The sequence below is a fragment of the Pholcus phalangioides genome, unplaced genomic scaffold (assembly GCF_987345545.1).
Source record: "Pholcus phalangioides strain wild (caught in Gottingen) unplaced genomic scaffold, Ppha-v1.0 ptg000003l_1, whole genome shotgun sequence".
In the NCBI taxonomy this organism is placed as follows: Eukaryota; Metazoa; Arthropoda; class Arachnida; order Araneae; family Pholcidae; genus Pholcus; species Pholcus phalangioides.
In genome coordinates this window covers 47,492,306-47,517,811 of record NW_028301596.1, presented here as the reverse complement: position 1 = coordinate 47,517,811, position 25,506 = coordinate 47,492,306, and the positions used below count along the sequence as shown (strand labels likewise).

General features: G+C 37.9%; 1 protein-coding gene across 1 annotated transcript in view; it reads right to left on the bottom strand.

The window, feature by feature from the left end:
- LOC149088722 (reversion-inducing cysteine-rich protein with Kazal motifs-like) overlaps positions 1-25,506 on the bottom strand; it is a 93,584-nt gene that overhangs the window by 25,392 nt on the left and 42,686 nt on the right. Inside the window, exon 3 of the mRNA XM_089249301.1 lies at positions 22,942-23,028. Coding sequence (XP_089105427.1) covers positions 22,942-23,028 — 87 coding nt within the window. The remainder of the gene's footprint in view (positions 1-22,941; positions 23,029-25,506) is intronic.

Genomic DNA, 25,506 nt, shown 5'->3' with positions numbered 1-25,506 from the left:
CCGGGACCTCTCGCATTCATAATAGTAGTACTACCATCTTGATTAAGTGATGTCCATGACAGCAGTAGACAAGAATGCTCATTCACGCTAAACCTGACGTGAATGGTAACCTAACACCTAGGAATGGTGTTGATTGAGTCAAACGGCAGTGGGGTTTATGATTTATCCACCACCATCCTTTCCCCATTCTAGTCCAATTTTCTTGGCCACCATTTCTCAAATTCATCGTCTTGGGCGGGGCCAGTATACAATTGCTTTCGTGGCCCCGGGGGATTTGAGGGGTATACACTCATACTTCCGGCACAACTCAATCAGTAGTAAATTGCCTATGGCGATAGACCGGAGTTGTGCTTGGTTGGAAGGAATGAATGAATGCCTTCTTCTCTAGGTGGCGTTGGTATAAGCCAACACCCACAGTATAGAGGGAAAAAAAACAAAAACTTAATGCTTACGTCATCAATCACCCTTTATGAAAATATGAGCTGGATTCATAGGGGCAGAGCTGATGATGAAATTTTGCTAACAAGGGGGGGGGGGTCAAAAATGGCCAAAAATTTGCTTACGTAATACTTGAACGGCCCCTAATAAAGATAAATGAACTTGGTTTACTATGGTTGTAAACCCCTTGTATATAGGTCATGAAAGTCAGCATCAAAATAAAGCCATAACATTAATGAGGTCCGTAACTAGGATTTTTACCACCAACTTTAAAATTCGATAATTTCATAACGGTGTTCTTTGCTCCCACGTACATTTGCATACCCTTTCCGCCCGGGGCAGTTGCACCCATCCCCCCCCCCCGCTCTAGTCCTGGCCCTGCATTAATTAAAATATAAAGTATGGGTATATATGCTGAAAAATATCTATTAAAATACCGTGTATAAAAAACGTGAATAAATAAAAATAATAAAAAATCAGGATTGATGAAAATTAGAAATTAACGAATAATGATTATTTTGATGAATTTTATTCCTTGATTGATGAAATATCATAATATTAATGAAAATTATCCCGTAATTAAAAAATAACAACTAAAAGGTAGATTTACATAAATTAGTGAAAATTGAAGGTTGATAAAAAATTAATACAAATTCAGAGTTTATGAAAACTAATGGAAATTCACACAGAATTTACGAAAATTCAAAGTTTAGAATGAATCACACAGTTACTAAAATGAAATAAATATTATTATACATTAGCATTGTACAGAGAGAGAGAGAGGGTGTTTCAAAAAGAATCACCCGATTTGAAATGCGTACATTACGAAAAATATTGAGCATCGACACTTAAGATTAATTTTATATTACATGGCTAATCAAAGTTTTTTTTACAAACCAAAGTAAAGGTGCTCAATGTGTCCACCTTGGGATGCACGACATATGTGTATACGGTAGTCAAATTCGTTCCAAATTTTTGCGAGCATGTTTGTGCATCTACTGCTGCTACTGGAGGTACATAAACGTAGTCTTTTATAACCCCCCCCCCCCCCCACAAGAAGAAACCGCACACAGCAATCTTGGAGGCCAGTGATGCTTACCTGGATCGACAGGTCTCGTACGGCCGATCCATCGTTTAGGAATGCGATTGTTCAAAAATTCCCGAACGTCCAAGCTCCAGTGTGGTGCTGCCCCGTCCTGCAGAAAAATGAAGTCATCCGAATCGGTTTCTAACTGTGAGAAAAGCCAATATTGACAAGCACTGAAGTGGCGGCCGATGGAAGAGCGTTAGCTCTACCTGTCGGCAACTGCGTTGTCGGCAACAACCTCTTTCTACCTATACGTTATTCGATCAAAACGGATTAAAAGCTGAAGATTTTTTTTAAATCGGATGATTCTATTTTTGAAGCACCCTGTATAATTGTGTGTGCGTGTGTATGTGTTTTTTTAATATTTCGTTTTTCCGTTTTAGTTTGTTGATGTTGTTTACTAATAAGTAACCGTGTTCCTTATTATTCATTATAAATTTGCAATGTATCATTTAGTATGGGTCTCTAGACCACTTGGCTGATTTTTTGTTTCATCTTGTATTTATGTAAAAAATTAAAACAATAACAATAACAATAAAAAAAAATTAAATAGAAATTGGAATGAATGAAAATTCCGAAATTAATGGAAAATAATCCCATAATGAATGAAACTTTGGAACTGATGAAAAGTCGCCCTGGGTTATAACCAATTAAGCCCCCCCCCCCTTAAATAAGCATCTGTATATACAGTGTCGTGTGTTTTGGTGCTGGAACGTCTTTTACACTGGAACGTCTTCCACGGGTCGGATATAATCCCTTGCTGGCTGTATTCGGCCTTCGGGCCGTAGTTTGTGCGCTCTTGCTAAAGTGTGACGCGGAGAGACCTTTTTTAAGCATAAAACCGAACATTCCATTCATTTATTTTTCGATTACCACAGGGTAAGGTTCAGAAAACCTAAGCCGCTCATCAATGAACATTCCCAAACCAAGACCAGTGACATCCGGAATAGTTTTACCATTACCTTAACGTGGAATGCTGCTGGAATCAAAACGATCAACCATGCATCAACACTAATGTAACTCACGCTTCATTCATCTGGTCGCGATTCCATCATTTTTATTTTTTTAAAGTCGACACCATTAATTTTAAGTCACACACATCACACGCCGACTTCTATCACGAGGCTTGAAAATTGAGATTATAATCGCACAACAGGGAAGAATTTTTAATTGAAAAAAACGAGAGAAAAAAGTTATAAGTATTTATCCGTGGAACATGATAAATTGGGGATTCCTGGAATTTAAAATAAAGAGGAAATTGACGATCCTTATCGTTGTTCCGAGTAAATAGATCGATGCGTTGTTTTCCTTCGAGAAGGTCGCTTCACACGATCTATTCAATTATTGGAGCACTGGGAAGTAAGTCCCCACTTTTTTTTTTAGTCTTTTCACACTTCAAAATGCGTCTAGCGAGTCATTACTTCTAACACTTTATCGGTGAGGAAGATCTTCCAGCAGCTCTTCTTGGGGTGTCCCTGTGCGTCAAAATAAGACTCTCTCTCTTAAAGAAAAAGAAAAGAAAGTGAGAAGAGAGAAACGACATGTAGCCCACCCCGAAACTAATACTAGTAGTTGTTATCAGGTCGAGCATTTCCATCATTTGTCATTGCTTTTGCAGTTAAAACCAATAAAACATCGAGACAAGATGGAATGAATTTGCTGAAAAAATACATATCTACATTTTTGCTTCTCTCTCTCTCTCTTTCCCCCCCCCCCCAGTCTCTCGTATTATCTGTGCTCGGCAAGACATTTTTTTTTTCCTGTTCTGACATTTTGTTCTAGATCTTTCCTTCCAAGGAAAGTTTGTTTTTTCTTGTTTCCGTATCTGTACTATATGAACCCATTCATATGATTTCGATCTAGTCCTGAAAAAAAACATGAAAATCGCTACAAAAAAATTAGAAACTCGAAACGTAGAATTTTCCAGGTTTTCAATACGGATCGGAAAGAAAAAATAATTAAGGGATACACAGTAAAAAATTTCTCAAACGCCATTACTCATGTAATGACCGAAATATATATAAAATGCTCTTACAGTGATTATTATTGACATAAAAAATACACAGAACTTTTAAACAGTTATCTGGCAACGACGGTATAGAATAGGCATCTTCAACCCGTTACTCGCGAGCATCCCGGTGCTTGCTCCCTGAGGAACCCAGCGTGCTCAATGTTCGTGTCCGATTTCGTGCTCGCGAGCACTTGATCTCATTGTCCAATTATACACGTTGTACTAATTGCATTCGAAGATTGAAATCATCCTGATTTCCTGCATTAGTACGTCAAACTTGCCGTAATGGTGCTCTTCTTTTGATGATAGATACAAGTAGTGCTCAGGACTCTAGAAAAAGGTTGAAGACCTCTGGTATAGGCAGTCGTGCCGATTTCCGGTATAATTACTGTATTTCAGTTTTTTTTAAAAAATAATTGGTAATTATTTTAATTATTATAATTTTTTTTATTGTTGGTGATTTAGTTAGATGATTAATTGATGATGATGATGATGATGACAAAGTTAAGAATATACAGTTTCAATGTATTCATAAAACATTTTAATCAGGAAAACGTATTTCATATTAGCTTCAAACTTTTAAAAAATGGAAAAGAAGGAGAAATCAATTGCCAGATGACTGGTTATGGAGGTGTCAAATTCGATTTTTCAGAAATGACATTAAAAAAAATTCTACTTTCCGACGCAAATTAAATGCAGAAAAATTCATATCAATCATCAATTTTTTCTTTTAAAATCGAAAAGAAATGAATTACAGTGTAAATATATATCTACTCTATAATATAAAATCACAAACTCGAAAAGGGCCTGTTGCTAAGCAACCGAGTGACGGAAGTGGGTGAAGTTTTTGAGTGACGGAAATCTGTTACGTTTTTGTGTTACGGAAGTCGGTTACGATTTTGGGGCAAGTATTCATTTAACTCTAGCACATATTGGGACCCATTTGACCCATCGGGATCATGTTATGTGCATGTACCGAGAGGCTCCCATATCCTACAGCAGGGCCCTTAGGCTGGAATTTAGATGGTGAGCCCGCAAACCAGCTTTTCAGGGGCCCCTCTGTGGTTAATTTATAGTGTGAAAAATCAAAAAGTGATAAGAATCGTTCTGGTCCTGTCAGCCCTGCTTTTGTGGGGGGGGGGGGTCATGCCGAGAGGTATGTATATGTATAATATACATATAACAACAGTGCTCCTAACACACAGGGTCGGGGTACCCGGGGGGGGATTGTACGTATACCTTCATAGGAAAGTTAAAAGTTTTCATTTCCAGGGGCCCTTGATGGATCTCATTGTTTTCTTGCTGCTTTAACGTTGAAAAATTTGCGATAGCGGAAGCACAAGATATATCCAGTCTGGGGGCTCCAAAAAATTTGCGAATTCGGTCACGGGTAGTTGTATGGGTGGTCCTGGATTTTATTCGTTGGTAAAACGAATACAAATGAAAATGTTTCACGGCAATCGCAGCGGGGATGACCGACAAGCTTCCAAGTCGGGGGCCCCATGTTTACAGGTTTCATTTTGGGGGCCCTGGATGAATCTCATTATTTTCTGTTGCAGAATTTGCAACAGCGGATGCCCGAGGTAAAGACAGTCTGGGGTCCCACTAAAAGTATGCGAATACAACGGGCAACTGATTGGGGGCCCTAGCTTTTATTCATTGGTAAAACGAATACAAATGAAAATTTTTCATGGCACTCGCAGTGGGGGATGACCGACAAGCTTCCAAGTCGGGGGCTCCATGTTTACAGGTTTCATTTTGGGGCTCTAGATGAATCTGATTCTTTTTGTTTTTTAACATTATACAATTTGCAACAGCGGAAGACCGAGATAAATCCAGTCTGGATTCCCCACTAAAAATCTGCGTATTGTGTTCCGGCTACTGGATGTGGGGCCCTGGATTTTATTCGTTGCAAAATTGAAAAAAATGAAAAATTTTCGTGGCCCCCTTACAGGGGTGTGTCCGACAAGCTTCCAGGTCAGTGCTTCATGGGAATGTTGATAGGTTCTAATTCGGGGCCCCTGGATGTATCTCATTGATTTTTTTGTTTAACGTTGTAAAATTTGCAACACATCGGTAGCCCGAGATATATCCAGTGTGGGCCCCACTAAAATTCAGCGAATTGAATCTGGGGCCCCAGTTTCTGGGGATGCTTGATGAATCTCATTTGTTTTTTGTTGCTTTATCATTAGTTTTATTAATATTCGCTTCTTCAGTAAGCTGGTGCTTTCACACGTCTCTTTCCATAGCACGCTGATGAAGTGGGACGAAATAAACAAGATATGTTGTGAAAAGAAGTGGGGGGGGGGGGGGGGTTGGCCGCCAAAGGCGGCAGGGGGGCAGAGCCTCCCTAGTAAAAAATATATTTACAGTGTAAATACATTTAAAACGCGATTTTTGATATAAGTTTCAAAAAAAAAAGAAAACAAAATTTCGGGAGTTAATTTCACTAACAAGTCGAATGAACATTCCTGCAAAATTACGAAATTTTTGGTGCAGTATTTTTTTTTTTTCAATTTCACGGATGACCTGTAAAAACTCAGATATTCCATCTGAGAAAAACAAGTTTGTTTCTTGGATACTTTTACATTCTCTCTCTCTGTCCACCATTTCACTTCTTTCTCTCATTAAAAAAAACCAATTAACCGATTGAAACGGATTTTTTTTTTGCAATCGAATGAATATTTTTTAAAGTAATTTTTGAAATCAATATTTTTAAGCCTCAGAAATCACGAAACGCCTCAAATTCTTTCCAGTTTTCACGCTGTACGGTATTTTATTACGTCGTTTACGTGATTTGTAACTTTTACGGAAAATTTACCATCGTGCAATTCACCGCTAGGAAAGTTCACCGACCAATAATTCATCGACAACAGTTCGTCATGAAGCTACCGAGTTCATGAACGAGCGAAATATTGAGTGACGGAGCGAGTGAGAGAACTACCGAGTCCGTGAGCGAATGAACGGGTGAGTTTGTGGGTGAAAGTGGGAGAGCGAGCTACTGAGACCGTGAGAGGGTAAGCGAAGGAGTTATCGAGCGAGCTACTGAGTGCGTGAGAGTGTAACTGAAGGAGTGATCGAGCGAGCTACTGAGTCCGTGAATGAGTGAGGGAGTGGGCAAGTGAGCGAATGAACGAGCGAGTGGGTATGCGAATGAGTGGGCGAGCGAGCTACTGAGTCCCTTGAGTGGGTAAATGAGCAAGTGGGTGGGTAAATAAACGAGCGAGTGGATGGGTGGTTGGGGGAGTGAACGGACGAGTTTGTGGGCGAATGAGTGGGGGAGCGGGTGAGAGTGAGTAGGCAAGTGGGTGGACGAGGGAAATAGTGAGTCAGGGAGCGAGCGAGTGGGCGGGCGAGAGAGCTACCGAGTCTGTGAGCATATTCCCGACAGGTCAAAATCCCAACAGGTTTAAAATACCGACAGGGTCGAATTGAAAATTTTAGTTTCATCGTATACGCCACACTTCGCAATTTCTGTCGAGATTTGCATTTCTCGCGGCGAGGGACGTTGAGGGGCGCCGATCAAGGTAAATTGCGATCAAGTAAATTTTGAAGTTTTAATTTTCATCACAATAAACATCACTTTGCCGTATCTGCCGCCATCACCCATATCCTACTATTGATGCTGGAATCAGTAGTAGGATATGCTTTTTAAAAAGAAATTAATGGAATAAAGGGGAATATACTGTATAAAGATAAGTTTCATTTTCTCCAATCAGCTCGACAGGGAATAGCCTCAGCTTCTTATTGGTTAAAGCCATGCTTGAGTTCAAAAATTTTGTAAATTTTTCTCGTTTCAAACATCCAAATTGTTGCACATAAAACCTCTTGGGTGACAAAAAACATTTTTGGAAACTGGCTCACGAAACTACAGTAGTTTCAAAAAATAGCACTCCTTTTCGAGAAATGTTACAGGAGAAATGTTATAATTTCCGACAAACTTTTCCTAACATTGTTTAATTGGTATAACTTTTATTCAAAACATACAGTACTTAGTTAATAATTTGACATAATTTTCATTACTTACATATTTATAATTGAAGGGCTCCTCGCTCACTCATGCCCTCACTATTTCGCTCGCTCACCCACTCGCCCACTTACTCACCCGCTCATGGACTCGGTAGCTCTCTCGCCCACTCTCTCACTCGTCCAACCATTCGCTCACTTATTTGCTCCCTCACTCATCCAAGCACGGACTCAGTAGCTCGCTCGCCCACCCACTCCCCGTTCACTTACTCGCTCGCCCAGTCACTCATTCGCGCACTTACCCACGTTGTCGGTGAATTTTCTGTAGATGAATTGTTAATCGGTGAATTTTCCTAGCGGTGAATTGCATGGCGGTGAATAGTTATCAGTGGATTAGTAATGCAATCATAATGCACCCGCTAATAAAAATATCTTTGTATATTCCATGCATATTTTAGCACCTATTTCATAACAGCATACACCTGAAAAATTTCATTTTCATGAGCTTATGTTTCTTCTTCTTTGGGATAGACCAATTTTTGTAACGACTTTTTTAAAATTTTTTCCTGGACTGCCTTGAAGAAAATAGACTGAAATGTTCTTGCGGTAGCAAATCAAAGCGTTCATTGACTTGCCATACACACAGAAAAATACACACAGCAAACGAATGGCTCCAGCTAGCTTTCATTCCTTCAAACCATATGTTAGGAAGTTTATGATAGTTTTCAACCATAAAACTCTTTCACATGCGTATTTTTTCTGTAAATCTTTATAATTATAATACGTCTCCAAATAGCACTTATGGGAAAAGTGAATTCGAGAGGGGCGTGGGTACACACACAACCGCCATATTTAAAAAAATAGTATAATCTTATTACTATTCAAGTTCTCTACTCCTTCTTCCTGTTTAATCCACATATGTTATTCTATTTTTGAAGTTAGGGGTGGATTTATGGAACACAGACGCGCGTAGCAGCATACCACATAAACGGCTGGTGTGGAAAATGGCAGCGAAAATGGTAGGAAAAACGCACGCGCCACATGGTACTGAATGGCCTCAGCACTGTTTTGTGTGTGGATATGTTATTTAAAAAGACATTTCCTCCAAGAACATGGGTATGGCCGATTGGTTTCGGCAGAAAAGAAGCCGGGAGTGGAAAATTGAGAACGCCGCGAATCATTAGGACTAGGGGGAAGAGGAATCCTCTCCATCTTAAGAAGGAATTTCGGGATTCCTCATACTCTTAATTTACTTCAAAACTAGGAGAGGGATTAATATAGGGCTTGAATTTCACCTTAATTACCTTCAACTGTAAGCATTCCTCCCGAGCTGAACGCTGTTATATGAAGAAAACTGCTAAATATGTAATTATACTAAGTCAATGCAATCATTGAAAACAGTGAAAGAAAAAAAAAACCCTTTTGTAATACGTATATTTCCTTAAATTGTCAAAAATACTGCAAAAAAAAGAGAAAATTTTGAAATTAAAAAGTGAGCGATAAATATCTATAAAATTTTCAAGTAATATAAGAAATCTTCCAAATATGAAAATTTTTATAAAACATGGAAAAAATAAAGGAAATGAAAATGCAAAAGATTTTCTGAAAGCATGTGAGAAATCCTTGCAAGAAGAAAAATATAAAAAAAATGATCAATATAAAAAAATATAAAAAAATCATGCATTTTTTTTTATTAAACATATTTTTTTTTCAAAAATATTTCCTATACAAAAAATATGTTTTCTTGAACTATGAAAATTTCTTAAAAAAAGTTTCTAAAACGAATAATTATTTTCTGAGAATTACTATTTTTTAAACATTTTCATTTTTACTCCAAATTTTTAATATAAAAAAGCAGCAGAGATAAAATGAACAGTGGTCTGTGGACACAGGGTTCGTGAATATCATGATAATTTGATAAACGAATATCCATCCAGCTTATATTACCCTTGATACATAATATAATCTCGATGAGTATATCCAATATTCGCGTGAATAGAATAGACAACCTATTGTTGATTATACATTTTTTTAAGCATATATACAGTGGAACTTCGGTTAACAAGCTTAATTCATTCCGCCAGCGTGCTCGTTATACGAATAGCTTGTTATTCGAATCAAACTTTTTCATAGGAAATAATGGAAACTCTTATGATTCGTTCCACAATTATTCATTCACATAAAAATGACTAATAAAAACGACATTCAATAAAGAATAAGTAATACAACACAATAATAACAAAATATAATACAATAAAATATATAATATGAATAACATCATAAATAAACATACAATTTTCTCAGCCACCTTGTTGGGCATTTTGCCTGTTGTGGTGGTGTATTTGTATTATGTTTACAAACATTATTGACTATTAACATACTCTAAACGACCAGAGAGAGAGAGAGGAGGACTATCGTTTATAGGTCGATTTACAGACTCACTGTTGTTTGCAAACTTATCCTTTTTGCGTGACTTTCAAAAAGAGCCTATGTAATCACACTATTGCTTTTGTTTTCTTTTTAGGATTTCTGGGAAATGGGCAGTGTTCGTTGGACAGATTCATTGCTCGCACACAGCTTTATTTGAATGGTTCTTTTCTACAGAGTTTTGCACAGATTCTCACACATTCTACACATCTCTCTATTCTCATTTTATGTGAGGGATTTCCCCTTTTTTTGTGATATATTTTTTTTTCAACTTTTTCTTACTTCTCTCTTCCTCAGATGAGATACCATTGATAAACTCTTGCTGGTGCGTGCAAAATAAATTCATTACTTCATCTACCGTCAACTCCTAGACATTTTTCACCACTAGTTCTTGAATGCCCTCCTCATGCATCTCTAGTCCATGGTCTTCCCCAAGCACACAATCTCTTCGACAAGTACTGACTCCTGTTCATGAGCTAGCCCCCTCAAAGTCCCGTTCAGTAATGCAAATCAGCCTACAGTTTTCTCCAAGCAGAACTTGAAGAAAACGTCATGTGCATGTACGCATGCCTACAATCTAGTTTCATATCGTAAATATTCACACTGTGTGTTAATTTTCCGAGTGAGGCACGCTTACCAGAGACTTTAGGGGAGAATATTATTCGAAATTCCATAACACGGGTGTGGGCGAAAGCAAAAAACCATCAGCTCAGTTGTGATAAGGTGAAAATAAATAAACAAAAGCGCTTTGCTCGTAATGCGAATCATCACTTGTTAAACGAATTTAATTTCTTCAAAATTTTTGCTCGTTATGCGAATTGCTGGTTAACCGAACCGCTTGTGAACCGAAGTTTTACTTATGTAGACTGAAAATTTACATCTACATTTCACTTAATGTAGAAACTTTCACGTTTGATGTTAATTAATAACAAAATATTTTAATTCTTTTCACTTGCGATATTTTGATTATATCCGATATTTTCGACAACCTGTTGTTAATTATAAATGTTTTCAAGCATATATTGTGATATTTGTGAATTAACTGTTATCTAAAAAAATATAAATCTTAAAGTAGAAATATTGTGATTATAAATGAAATATTTTCATCTACTTATCTATTCATTTACAAGTGAGCTAATTTTTCTCTCGTAACTTTGATTTATACATATACAGGATGTTTCATATAGAATCATCCGATTTTAAAAAATCGTAACTATTCAGCTTTTAATCCGTTTTGATCGAATAATTTATAGGTAGAAAGAGGGAAATCTCGAGTTTCATGCAGTTTCCGACAGATAGTGACAAAATCGGGCCGCACAAAATCACTTCACGGTCCAACAGCTGGCCCGTGAAGTGATTTTGTGCGTCCCGCGACAAGGTACAGTGAAAAAATTAAATTTGTGATCATTATTTGAACTATCGGTTCCAACAGCAGATTTCTTGATTAACAAACTGCTTACAAACTTATTTATAGTGACGAAATTAATTTAGTAACTAACTAATTAATTCAATTAATAATGGGGCGGCTTATACACCGAAGTTGCACCACTGATGCGGCCCGCGACTCTATAGCTGACCATTATGTTGGTCCGCGAACAGAAAGAAGTTGTCCACGCCTGGTAAAAACAATGCCGAGACACGGGATGCCTGCGTAAAAGAAAATCCCCTGGCCGTCCCCGCATGTCAGACGAAGATGTGGAGTAGAATCCGACAGAGTTTCGCCCGTAATCCACAGAAATCCACTCGCAGTGGATGCAAACATGCTCGCAAAAGTTTGGGACGAATTTACTGAGACTGTATAGACATATTCTGTGCATCCCAAGGTGGAAACATTGAGCACCTTTAATTTGGTTTGTAAAAAAATTTATGATTAGCCATGTAATATAAAATTAATCTTAAATGTCTATGTTCAATATTTTTTGTAATATACGCATTTCAAATCGGGTGATTCTTTTTGAAACACCCTGTATATTTAGACATATTTCAGATCAATTAATTAATAATTGGACATAATTGCCATTGCTGCATTTTACTGACGAACCATTGATCGTAGAGGCATACTTCCAATTAGAAAAAAATTAGTATCCAAATAACGTGCATCACTCAGATATATTATTCATGTTGCAAGGGGTTGTATAGTTATTAAAATATAGAAATTAAACTTTCATAGGAACAGAAAACAAAGTGTCTTCAAAAACCTAATTAGAAAGTGTTGTTGTTGTTACCCTGTCTTTCCTGACGTGTGTGCACGTATGTATGTATATATGCGCGGCCCTAACGTATTTACGATGTCAAAAACGTATTTTTTTCTTGTTCTTGCTGCCATCTGTTTTACATATTTCGAAATTAAGATTCGAAATTAAGATGCCAAATGCGTGAATTTTTCATACTACGTAAGTATCGTGTTGGAGGTACGAACAAAACGAAGTTCACGTGTAACGAATATTTTTATTGTTTTTTCCGACTTAGTCCGACTGTATTTGTACATCTGTAATGATCTGGAAATTGAATGCACAGGCCGTCTTAACAGCATCACGTTGAACCACAGGCAAAAATTATGTTCTAGGGGGCCCCCCACTCAGCTAGAAATTTAACATGCCAACTTAAATACTTTCGAAAATTGTTTCCAGATCTGATTATCACGAGACCCTCATGCGATTGAGGCTCTCGGGGGATAATACTATACTGGCCCTATATACAGCGTGAGTAGATTCATTTGCGTCATAAGCAACTTAACCTTCCAAATTCTTAGATGATATATTTTACTCGTTTAAAGTTTGTAGGAAATTTTATTAGTCTATTTTGTTTACATGCAAGAAAAAAAAGGTATCATGTATTGCCCGCCTGTCCAACCCCAAGTGAATAATAAGGAGGAAGGCGTCCCGTGTCTCAATTTTTTTTCTCCTTCAAATAGCAAGGGGGAAAAAGTGTTAAGACAAAATTTAGTGCCCGACTTACCCCCTTGTGTCACCGGAGCTCGTGTGTCATGAAATTCGAGTGTCACATCAGACATGTCATTCAACGAGATCTGGAGCGGGGGGAGAGTGACAGACAGCAGCCGGATGAAGTTACTGAAATGTGTTTTGTTTAGACTGACTTTTTTTTCCAGAGCAAAAGATTTGATGATGGTGATGATGATTATGAGGAAGAGTGCTTTCTCCTTAATCCTGTCAGGAGGGAGGAGATCGGGGCTGTGATTTTTTTTACCACCCCTCAACCAGCTCACAAAACGTCATAAAGTTACAGGAAGTGTTTCGGAAAGAATTTGAAACTACATACGCGTCTTTTAAATATTTTTCGGGACCTGATATGAGAGGATATGCAGGCTATTTAAGTTTATCCTCCCCCTCTCAAATATTTATAGCGTTTCTTATTTCCATTATTTTTCTCTATATTTCCCCCCCTCTCTTCTTATAGAGTCCAATTATACCTCCGTTAACCGACTTACGTTCACGTTGAGAGAACGTTAAACGACGAGGCAACGAAATTATTTCACTCAGGGTCAAAGTTCCCGCAGGACTTCAAAAGAAATTTGTGATAGGGATAACTCCCCCCCCCCCCCGCACTCAAAAGTTAATTATGTGTGTTGGGATTGATTTTTTCTTCCTTCTCCTCGAACGAGAGTACTTTCATCAAGAAGTTCTTTGAATCACTGAGAATAAGAAAGTCTCCCTCGGCTTTTCAGCGATATGCAAGAATTCTACGCCTTTCTAATAGTATACACACACCTCTCACGCATTACTTGAGAGTTTCAAGCAACTGGGGTTTTTTAAGAATTTCGCACGACGTCTATGCGTCGTATATTCACAGTTCTCACGCGGCTCTAAGGATGTACAAGACTCTTACGCATTTCAAGGATACCGCGCATCATCCCCCGCATTTCCAGGATAACGCACATCACAATTTTAGGCAGTATAGGAAAGCCTCCTATGAATTGCAAGAGGAACACGCACACACATATAAAGAATTGCTAGGGCAGTGATTCTGAAACTTTCGTCACCCACGGTTCCCTTGCCCAATTCATGGTTCATCTGAGGCTCCTCAGAATAGTTTGGTAGATATTTATCCACATGAAAGAACCATTTCAAAGCATAAATAGATAAACTAATCAATGTATTTAGCTCGGCGCGACGCCCCTAGGAGACACGACGCACATTTTGAGAAACACTATACTGGAAAGGGGGCTTTTCAAGCAAGAGGGATTATCAAAGCTTCTGCGCATTTCCAGGGATACGCACTCAGTTTTAGGGCTGCACAAGCCTCCTACGCACTTCAAGGATAACGCAAAATGTCAATTTTTAAGGAGTGTACGAAAACTTCCTACATTGCAAGAGGAACGCACACATCTGCGCATTTTCAAGAGTACGCACATGGTCCGAGCATTCCCTTGAGGGGGGGGGGGGGTTTCAAGCAAATAAAGGATTTCCAAGGATATGCGAGTATTGTCCGCATTTCTAGGCGTACGCACATATCACATGCATTTCCAGGGGTGTATGCGCACTTCGCACGCATTTCGAAAGACTTTCAAGCCTCCTACGCGTTTCAAGGATAATGTAAATTATCCAAAATTATCCACACATAAGGAGTGCGTTATCCATTTTCAGGAATAACGTACATCACCCACGTATTTTAAAGACAACGCACATCGCTTACTCATTTCAAATAGGTATATGAAAACCTCGTGTACATTGAGTACGCACGCAACAAACCCTTTCACTCTTTTTCTAAGGGCGTGCAAGCCTGTCACATATTTGCAGGGGATACTCGTAGCATGAAATCCCGAGAACTGCTGATCAAAGTCAATTCAAGAGCTGATTTGAACCTCTACAAAGACATCCATGCCCGAATCTGCACTGATACAAAAACTAGCAAAGCCAGAGCTCATATGTGGGCGAAACAGCTATTAGACACAACGGAACTTTCATTGTGTCTTCATTGTCAAGAAATATCGAATTATCTTCCATAACCAAAATCTGTTAATGTAAACCCATCAAAGCTCATCTTTAGATGTTTGCCGCAACAATCGCGATACGATTACTGAACCTCCTCCGTATGAACTATCAAGTTAAATGTTAAAAAGAATCATCCAACCGATAATAACAGATCAAAGTCTTCGTGGTCCTCCATGAACTTCATTGAAAGAAAACAAAATCAAAGCAAACTTTACGGGAACGATTACAAGCAACATTCCAAATGTTTTTCCAATAGCTCCTCAGAAGCTTAGGCTAAAACTCAGCTCACTGGTAGAAGGTTACTAGAAGATCAAAGAGAAAAAGCCGCCGTCACAGATATTTTCTCATCCATTGCAAGTTCAAGTTTACAAACTACTAAAAAAACCAAAATGGACGACTATAATAACCTTCGAAAGTTTTCTTGTTTGCTTCATTGTCCCCCCCCCTCCCCAAATGCTGACATTGCACAAAGAACTTTAAAGATTCATTCGATGACTTAAATGCCGCTAAATATTCGCTTTGTCTGGAACATTTTCACAGCTACCTCTCCTCACATAAGGATTTTCCTGTTTTACCTCAGAAAAAATTCTTTCTTCTGTTTCCAGATAAAAGAAAATGTCGCGAGAGAAGACACGCGTGACTTTTAACTATTCTTCTCACATTTATCATTTAACGAGAAATGTCCTCCTCATGGATGCGTGGGATGTTCAAGAGCAAAAAAAAAAAAGTATAAGGGATGATGCCTCGTGATTTACAAACGAGATTCATGTGCCTAGACGGAAGAAAACAGATGTTGCAAAAAGCACTAAAAATAAATGGCCATCTTTCCTTTCTGTATATGTGTGTATGTTGGAATGAGAGAAAACTAGGGAAAAAAATTGGATTGTTGAAGATGTGGAACGGAAAAGATGGCTTCCCTCCTAAGTTTTTCTAACTAGTTCTGTTTTTAGCTGAAATTTTCAACCCAAGAAAGTCTATTTCTAAAAAATGTGATCCAAGTTTTCTCCCTCTTGTCAAGCTAAGGGAAAGAATTTACAATTAAAAAATCCATTTTTAGAATATTTTTAGGGTAGTTTAAATGCAACCGGGAAAAATATTCCATTAATTTTAGTTGGAAGGAATGTTGCTGAATGGAGGAGAGAGGATGGAAAAAAAATGGCTCTTGAAGAGAATGACTTTTCGATCTACAATCTTAACAGATAGAAACTGTGAAATGTGTTGATAAAATCTGTACGTTCACTCTTGACAATGGTCATGATTGTTTCAAGAACAATGCTGACGTGTATATACTAGGTTTTTATTCCAACAATACCAAGTTTCTTTTCTTTTTTTCATTACGTACGTTACACAGATGGTATTCTTAGACTTAGTATGTAGACAATTTTTCTGTGACCTCACATACAATAACCAACATTTGGTAGAAGTGAAGCATGGAAAGCATTGCATCATAAATCTCAGTTACTTCAGAAATCACGTTCCATTCAGTTGAAACACTGAGAGAGACTGCCTTTTTCAAGTAGATCATAATTTTGAAAACGCTGGTTCCTGCGGATAACTACCGTAACTATATCAGAAACGATGCTTCATTCATATCAAAAGAGTTCCAGAAACTCCCGCTTCATCATCATCAACTAACTCTGCTTGATCCGTAATCATTTAACTCTGCTTGATGTGATAATCATTTAACTCTGCTTGATGTGATAATCATTTAACTCTGCTTGATGTGATAATCATTGAACTCTGCTTGATGTGATAATCATTGAACTCCGCTTGATCATAATCAACTAACTCTGCTCTGATCATAATCATATAACTCTGCTTGATCATAATCAACTAACTCTGCTCGACCACAACCAACTATGCTTGTTGGCAATCAACATATTCTGTTTGATCACAATCACATAATATGCTACATGCATATAAAAATAATTCCAGAAAACTATGGTTGACCACAATCTTTAATACAGAGTTAACCACTTCACGTACAAGCTTTTGGCAAAAAAATTGTATTATCTCTATTCGAAGAATCAGCAATAAATCTGGTAACCTCGTCCTAATCTAACCGCACGTTAGAAAAAAAAAGGGGGAAAGGGGGAGAGAATATAAAAAAAGGAAATAAATGTGATAGATAAGGGAAGTTTTTAGAGTCCTCTTTTTACCTTCACCCTTCGTGTTCGCTTTCGCTCTTACATGTATATAGTAGAAAGATACATTATACGTGTGAAAAAAAAATCATTTACAGGAGTATAGAAAGAAAGGAAAGAAAAAACCACTTCAGTTGAGATAGGGGTTACTATAAAGCTTCGTGACGGTGGAGAGAGAGAGAGAAAAAGAGGAACGAAAACACAGAGAACTTGTTTGAATTTATTCCACTGGAGTTTGGATGCAATATTATGGTCATGATCGTAAAGGACTTAACTAACTCTCCTTGATTAGAATCAACTAACTTTGCTTGATTACAATCAGAGTTAAGGCGCGTATACACATTAGCGTGCGGATCATGCAATGTAAGCAAATACAAATACAAGGCCACAATAGGCAAAATACCCAACGAGGTGGCTGAGAAAAAGATGCCCATAGCCTTCACAATTGGTTGTTCAGTTAATTTGTACATTGTTGCGAACGATTCTTGAGCTGTTTGAACTGAATCCACCTGGAATCGGTTTTTTTTCAACGAACACAAAGAAAGTTCGTCTATGCGGATTAGAACGGATTCAAATCGCTGCAGGGGGTCGTACGTTACAAGATCGCGCGCTAATATATAAGCGCCTTTAGTTAACTCTGCTTAACATAATACTTCATACATATCGAAATAATTCCAGAAAACTATGGTTGACCACAATATTTATTACAGAGTTTACTAGCTCTGCTCGATCACAATCAACAAACCCGGCCTGATCACAATCAACTAACTGCTAAATCATAATTTCATAACCTCTGCTCAGTCACTATTTCAGAAATACTTCGCAATTTTAGAAATTATGTAAGTAGAGATAAGCTTTTAATATACTGATCGAAAAAAAGAAATTATGTTTAATAATGATCAAAAAAAATTTCAGGATCTCCCATTTACACACACACACGTACAGATCACAATATCAAAAACTGTGGATATTACTGGGTGTCACGTGTTGTGTCTACCTCAACTGGCAACTCTGTCAGAATGCACACACTCACTCGCATGGTACACGTTTATTTCCTGAGAGTCGGGTGTTTAACGTACCATGGACGTTAGCAGGTGCAGATGCGAATATTGCGAAAATTGTTGACTTCACAGGAATACCCTCTATTGATGGTTGAGAAGTGTTGTGCAATTCCTACGTGTGGGATTATAGATCCCCAGCTTTTATTAATTGTACCGACACAATTAACGATATCCTGACGACATTTAAACATACGCAGCAACTGCACGTCCGATATCATCTGGTCAATTCGGGTGTAGTAGAATGTTGCGAAAATGAACCGTTTATAATTTTTCGACATTACTGAGCTATCGAAGTGTGTACTTAAATACTAGGAGAATGAAAGTTCTAAACAGTACTATATAAAGTCCTAAGGATTCAGAGGATTCAAAAATATAAGGGTCAAAGTTGACTCATTTTTGTTTCAATAGGTGTCTCGGTAATTCATGCGTAACATCGCAAGTACTGAACGTTGAACTAATGTTGAAGAAAGCAAAGCCCATGTTTCATGTATGCAGATGTCACGAAATAAATAAATAAAACTGCGTTGGCAACTGCTGAAGATAAGAAAAATTCATATATATATATTTTAGAAGTATATTATCCTAACATTTGTATGAATCTTCCGTAATTTTAGCCTCACACAAAGAAATTTATTATGGTTTAAAAAGAATCAAAACAAACTCAACCCAGCTTTAATTAACACGTTATTATACATTTCTTCATGACACTATCTTACAGGTAATAAATTTGGAATACTAATAGCGACAATAACTCATGCCATGCATTTACCCCTCCCATCAACATTAATGAAAGCATTTCCTATTCCAAAAAAAACAACAAAATAAAACATGTTTTACAACCAACATCTATCATAATAAACATGCAAATCATACAACTCCGATAGTGACATAAATTCTCTCCAGCAACGTCTCGATTACAAGCGATATCGGGGAACAAATCCGCCGGTACGTGCTAAGATTACATTTTTTTATTCAATAAATAACAATTTAACCATTAATTTTTCTTACGGATTGTTACGTCCGTCTTTAAAGGCCAAAAAAAAAAGGTGGGAAACGTATATTATCTGAGAAAAAGATGATGTGTGTATATAGCAGCTAGTTCAACTCGTATAAATACAATGTCTGGTTTAAGGTGGGGTGATGAGGCACTAAAAAGCATGTGGTGGAGAGAAAAAGACGGGACGCGAAATACCACAATCTCACCACTACCAAACTACCACGCACACGTTCGAGACAAGATCAGACTTGCTAAAGGTATATAGAACTTGTTTTATTATTATTATTAGTAGGAAGCAAAACGTGGTGGCCACAGGGGTCAGAATCTGAATATATATGTACATGAGTATAAAACAAACTGCCTAGGACTAGACGGACCACCGTCAAAGCCGATTGCAGAAGTCACAGTAAATCTCCCGTGAAAGACGACTACGACCCCCGTCAACAAAATGTCGTAGTCGTTGTGTGGGGAGCGCCCCCCCCCCCCGTACCAACTCTTAAAATATAATAATATTCTCTGGGGGGCCCTCCATGGTTTAAAAAAAAATGAGTTATTTAGCTCGATAATTCCGATTATGTATGTTTTATCCGAAATATACGCGTACAATGTTTGGATTTGTTCCTGCTGTAGATTGCCGGCAGAATACAAGATGGCCGATAGTGTTTTTTTGAGACAAGGAGGTATAGGTCTTTGCTCTTTTTCTTTGGTGCTTGACGGAATAGGGTGCTTCGAGAAGGGTCGACGTAATTTATGGTCCGGGGACCCCCTGAAATTTTATCGGTTTCTTTTTTTTTTCGGACGGCGACACCTGCTACGCTGCTTGAAGTATTATTGTGACCACATGAATGCCGTGATGAATGGACATCGTAGGGAAGTAATAAAAGTTGAAGTAACATAAGTTCTGAACGAAATAAGGTTTGTTTTTCTATTTTTTTTGTCTACCAATGATAAAAATAATAAATGCCAGGTTTTTAAGCACTTGTACAGGTCGTAGGAGAGGCGAAATCACTGCTGAAATTTCTGAAGGGTGTCCCCTATTCACGTACGCTGATCGGCACGCCGTCTTCTTACAGCATTGGAACTCATTACAAAAGGGACGTCCAGCTTATTATCGCAAATAAGTACAGTGATTTCCAAATGGTTATAGGGTGACAAAGGTTCAACCAGAGGTGTGCTATGAGACAATTTAGGAGTTTAGAATTTAGAGAGGAGCAATCAAGAGACTGTTATTCCAAACAGATTCGCGATTATGGTAGAGGTTTCTCCAACGTAAAAGTTTGGTACGTTGAGCTAAAGGGTTTCACAGTTTAGGAACAATTGATAGTTAACGAGTCTTAGGGGCCATTCAAGTATTACGTAAGCAGATTTTCAGCCATTTTTGACCCCTCCCTCCTTGTCAGCAAAAGTCAGCAAAACACTGACGCCCCTCCCCTCTGTCAGCAAAATTTCGTCAGCAGCTTAGAACATTTCATATCTTCAAAAAGGGATGGTTGATAACGTAAGCAACCTTCAAACCCCCTCCCCCCCGTCATCAAAAGTCAGCAAATCCGAACCCCCCCCCCGATGCTGACGTAATACTTAAATGACCCTTTATCTGCTATTTACCCTTGCCGATGGGACCGTAAAAGCGGGTAGATGATTTCTCTCTTTCGAGGCGAGTGAACATTTTTTGGTATCCACTTTCTGTAATTTTGAACTGACAAAAAGTTTATTTTCTCTAGTCCGGAGGACACCACATCCACTCGCCATTCCCGCATAATACAACAAGCTATGTACCTCCCGAGATGCTCTTGCCTACCTTCCTCACTCGGAAGACAGGTGGGAGCACTTCTTGCTGGCATAACAGCAGAAATAAACTTCACGTTAGTTACAGAACACTTACAGGACACAAAATACACGGCATGCCCCAATCCATTAGAAGTATCTTTACAGGAATGTTTTTACAAAGGGCATTGTGCGGTTTAGTAGTAGTAGTTACCGCCAAGAGATCGGATAAGAGCTGACACTAGATATTTGAAATTATACCCTCATTACTGTAGGCACTCATTACTGTTATGATAGCGTGTTTGTGTGGTTGAGGCGTCAGGTTCGTACGGTCGGGGTTCAAATCTTCAGGGTTCATCCTTTTCATCCCCTCCCCCATGGGCAGTCCCCGTAAACGTCTGGAGACCGTGATTTCGAATTTTTTCTATTTACTCTAGTATGTTTTATCAGAACATATTTCTTTGGATGACGATCATAGATAACCAGAAATTATTTCACAAAAATGTGCCAAATGATTTTCTCTATGTAATAACATTTAAAGGAATAACTATACAGATTAGAACGAAAAGCAATCCGATATTATAAGAAAGATGTTATATTTAAAAAAAGAAAGTTTTTTTCCATGGAACTACGGAAACCATAACGCCCATCTCCATAGAATAAACCCCTCCCACCATTAACTGACCTAAAAAAAATGTTATGAAATGAAGACCTCGGGGGTTCAATTACTCATAAAATAACAGGTTACATCTCCAACACTATACAGCTTTCATGAATGAAGGAGGGGGAGCTGGAGAAAATAATTTAAAATTGCAGTGTTGCAACAACACACACACACACACACAACCCAGCAGCATCAAGAACTCTCATTGTTATTCAAGTGAAGGCGCTTAGTTTCCTCCAAAAAAAAAAAGGGGGAGTGGAATTATCCCTATTAGTATCAAGTTTTTTAATGTCTTCATCCGGGTGTTCGTTGAACATCTAGAACACAACACAACACACGTGCTAAATTAATATTATTATTTTTTCATTTTCAGGAACGCCCGTGTGCATCGTAAGTGCCCCGTTTTTTTTCGTTCCTTCCTACAATATACACGTAACTGAATGATACTCGTGATAAATAATTAATACATACTCACAGAGGCTTGCCCAAAAAAGAACTGTTTTAATAGTTTTTTTTTCTCTCTTTTGATCATGATCTAATTCAATAATGTCGATGCTATCAGTGAGACAGTTACTGAATTCGGAATCACAAAATGTATGAAAAGGTATTGCCGACACAGGGCTGGCTCTTCAACAATTTACATGCCCAGTCGGGTATATAACTTGAAATTATTGATGCCCCCAAACCAATATTTTGCATGTCCGAAAAAAATATCCCCGAACTTTTAAAACAAAATTGATTTATTTGCATAAAAAACATCGAAAGTGCTATAATTTTTATTCAAACCACTAATTATAATTTTCTGCGCTGTTGGTATTGGAAAAGAGGTCACGAAAAGAGTCATGTTACAATTTACCACTTAAGTGATGTGAAACTGCACTGCTGGTTAATTAATGATCTGTAAATGTGCCACAGGTCACTTAAGTGCTCTGGAATTATGACACGGATCACTCAAGTGATCTGTAAATCTGCCGCGGGGCCTTTAAGTGATCTGGAACTGTTATGCTGGTCCCTTGAGTGATCTGTAAATGTTCCGCGGGTCACTTGAATGATGTGGAACTTCACTTTAGGTTACTTAAGTCATCTGTAAATGTGCCGCTTAGTTCATTTTTACAAAATTAGGTTTGAGGTCGCGAGCCACATCAAATGAATTCAAGGCCTGCATTTGGCCCGCAGGACATGGATTGAGCATGTGTGCCATAGGGTACCTCAATTGGTATGTAGAGTCAGGTACATGTAGATTAGTAAAGTGATAGAAATAGTGATCGAAACAAGCATTTTGATATGTAATTCTCTCGTTTTGCTGCACGGCGTTTGTTTTAGTTTGATAAAAAGACAGATCACCTGCTGAAACATGTGAAGCAAGCAAAACGCTCAGACCTTTCGGGATGATAATACACACATATTGTTAGAAGAAAATAGATCCTTACCATGAAAGCTTTATGGCACAGATCACTGAGAACTTGAAGTTGGTTCTGAAGTTCGTCCGGGTTCGTTACAACTGACGCCAGAGAAATCTGCAATCAAATAAGAACGCACTATAGTAAAGAGCATATAATTTTATGAAAAAATTCGTTAATTAATTATTATTATTTCCAGTATTGGAATTTTCTAGAAAAGAGAAAAGTATTGTAAAATATAATGTTGAGAGAGAAAGAGACACCTCGGTAAATATTAATGCGATTATTGTGCATTGTATTATTGCATCACGCGCTGCACACTAACTGGCCTCATCTATAACTAGGGCCGTCTTAACAAGTTATGGGACTCGGGGCTCAAGAAATTTTTGGGGGCCCTTGAGAGAGTCCAATTTATGCATATAAAAATATTGAATATGCATATTAATAAAAAATCTTCAAGAATTTTATAATGCTTCAGAAACTCCCACTGTCATGGGAAACCACTGAAATGCCCCTTGTCTTCAAATGAAATAACAGCTATTTGATTCCATCGTTACTTGTTTAATTTCATCGCAAAAGATTTGAAAAAAAATACTCATTGTTTAGTGATTGATTTCATCACAACAGGTTTGAAATACTCATTGTTGGATGATTGATTTCATTGCAACAGATTTGAAACACTCATTGTTTGATTTCATCGCAACAGGTCCGAAACACTCAAACAATGAGTGTTTCGGACCTGAAATCGAACCCAGGACCTCTTGCATTTCGGACAAGTGCGCTCGCCCGGTGTAGAAAGCCTATTCATGTATCTTTAGCTGCAAAAAATCATCATCCATCTCTACTATTTCATTAAACTCGATAGGGTTATCACTACACATCAAAAGTGTAGTTTTAAAATACTATTACTTTAAATACTGTATTGCTAAAGTAACTTATCCTGTTTTCGTTAAAAAATTTGAAATTTTGAAGAATTATTGACTGCCATCCACTCTATAGCTAAAAAAAACCCTTTATTGTTACAGATGCCCATCGCAAGTAAAGTTAGGATTTTTTGAAGATAATAATGATTTATAGAACTATGGAATTATGTATATTGTGAAAGAAAGCCAGAGAGATTTTCGTTTAAGAGTATTTTTTCCACACGAAAAGAAATGGATATTTCAGAACCGAGAAATGATAAATGGACCAGAATTTTAATGAGATGATTCTTACAAAACAAAATTAAATGACCGTAATCAGTGTTTGATGGGAAATAACTGTCATTGAGAATGAACTTCCGGGACATCCCCAGTCATCAAGAAACACTCATTTAGAGGTTATAACAACATAAATGTCCACACCCATATAATTCACATTCAATCATGGCCACATTTTCATCCTAAGGCTCTTCTCATCGGTGTTTTCTCATTTAAAAAGTGATCTATAGCAATTATTATCTTTAAAGAAACAGCCTACAGGCTCTTTTCTTTTAATATACCTCAAAGATGATTCAGGTGCTACAGACTGTAAATAGCCCTTTAAATAGAACCTAGGTCAAGAGAGAGAGAGAGGGAGAAGAAATCTTGGTGTATTAGGTGGAGGAGAAAAAGACGCTCAATTAATTAAAACGTCAAGCAATTAATAAGTCCTAACATTATTAAGTAACAGATGAGATCGGAAGTGATCCTGTAATCATCTCATCAGCGCCCGTGTTCTTCCGCTAGGGTGCTACAAGGCCCTATATTTTTTTTATAGTTCTTGCACTAGTTATATGAGGTGTTAACAATGTGTTTAGTATGACGACGTGGATCCGATTTACGTTGGACTGACCATAGAAATCGAAGTTGTGCGCTGTGAACGCGAAAAATTTTAGGTTTCACTGTATTACAGGGACGGTATACTTGTTGAAATATGGTAATTCTGAAGTAGCGGCAGTGTCGTCTTAACATATGGGCTTACCCGGCACTGCCCAGGGGGGGGGGGGGCCCTCATTATCATGAGATCTAGCTACAATTTTCGTGAGTAAGTACTTGATTGATTGATTGTCAGGTACTTATGAAACTAAATAAGGATTAGTATAGAGTAGTAGTCGTGGTTTAAGATTCTATCAATTTATAAATTTACTATGAAAACAATTTAATGCGAAAGTGTCTCACTCCAGTATGAGGGGACCTTGGATGATACTGGGGGAGGAAAGACGACAAAAGAATGAAATAGGGTCTATGGCCGCAAAAAAATATCAGAAAAATTGTATTAGAGTACCGCCAAATAACTGAGCATGGCCCTGGCAATACAGCAAGGCAATATTTGTCGGTTTCGTCTTCTTTGGTGGTCATGGTCACTCATCATGGCTTTATTTTTCATCGGTTTTGTTCTATAAGATATTACTGCATTAGCACCCGATTCCTTGAATCCCGGTTTCGAACTACCAGCAACGCTAGTTCGTGACCAAAATTTACAATAGTATGGGAATGAAACAAAAAAATCCGAAGATATAAAATAACCACTGACATTTATAATAACTCTCAAGCAGGGTTGACCTGATGTCAATGTAAAAGAAAACGAGACATCTACCCGATTCTCACCACAAATATGCGTAATTCTTGCCCAGAT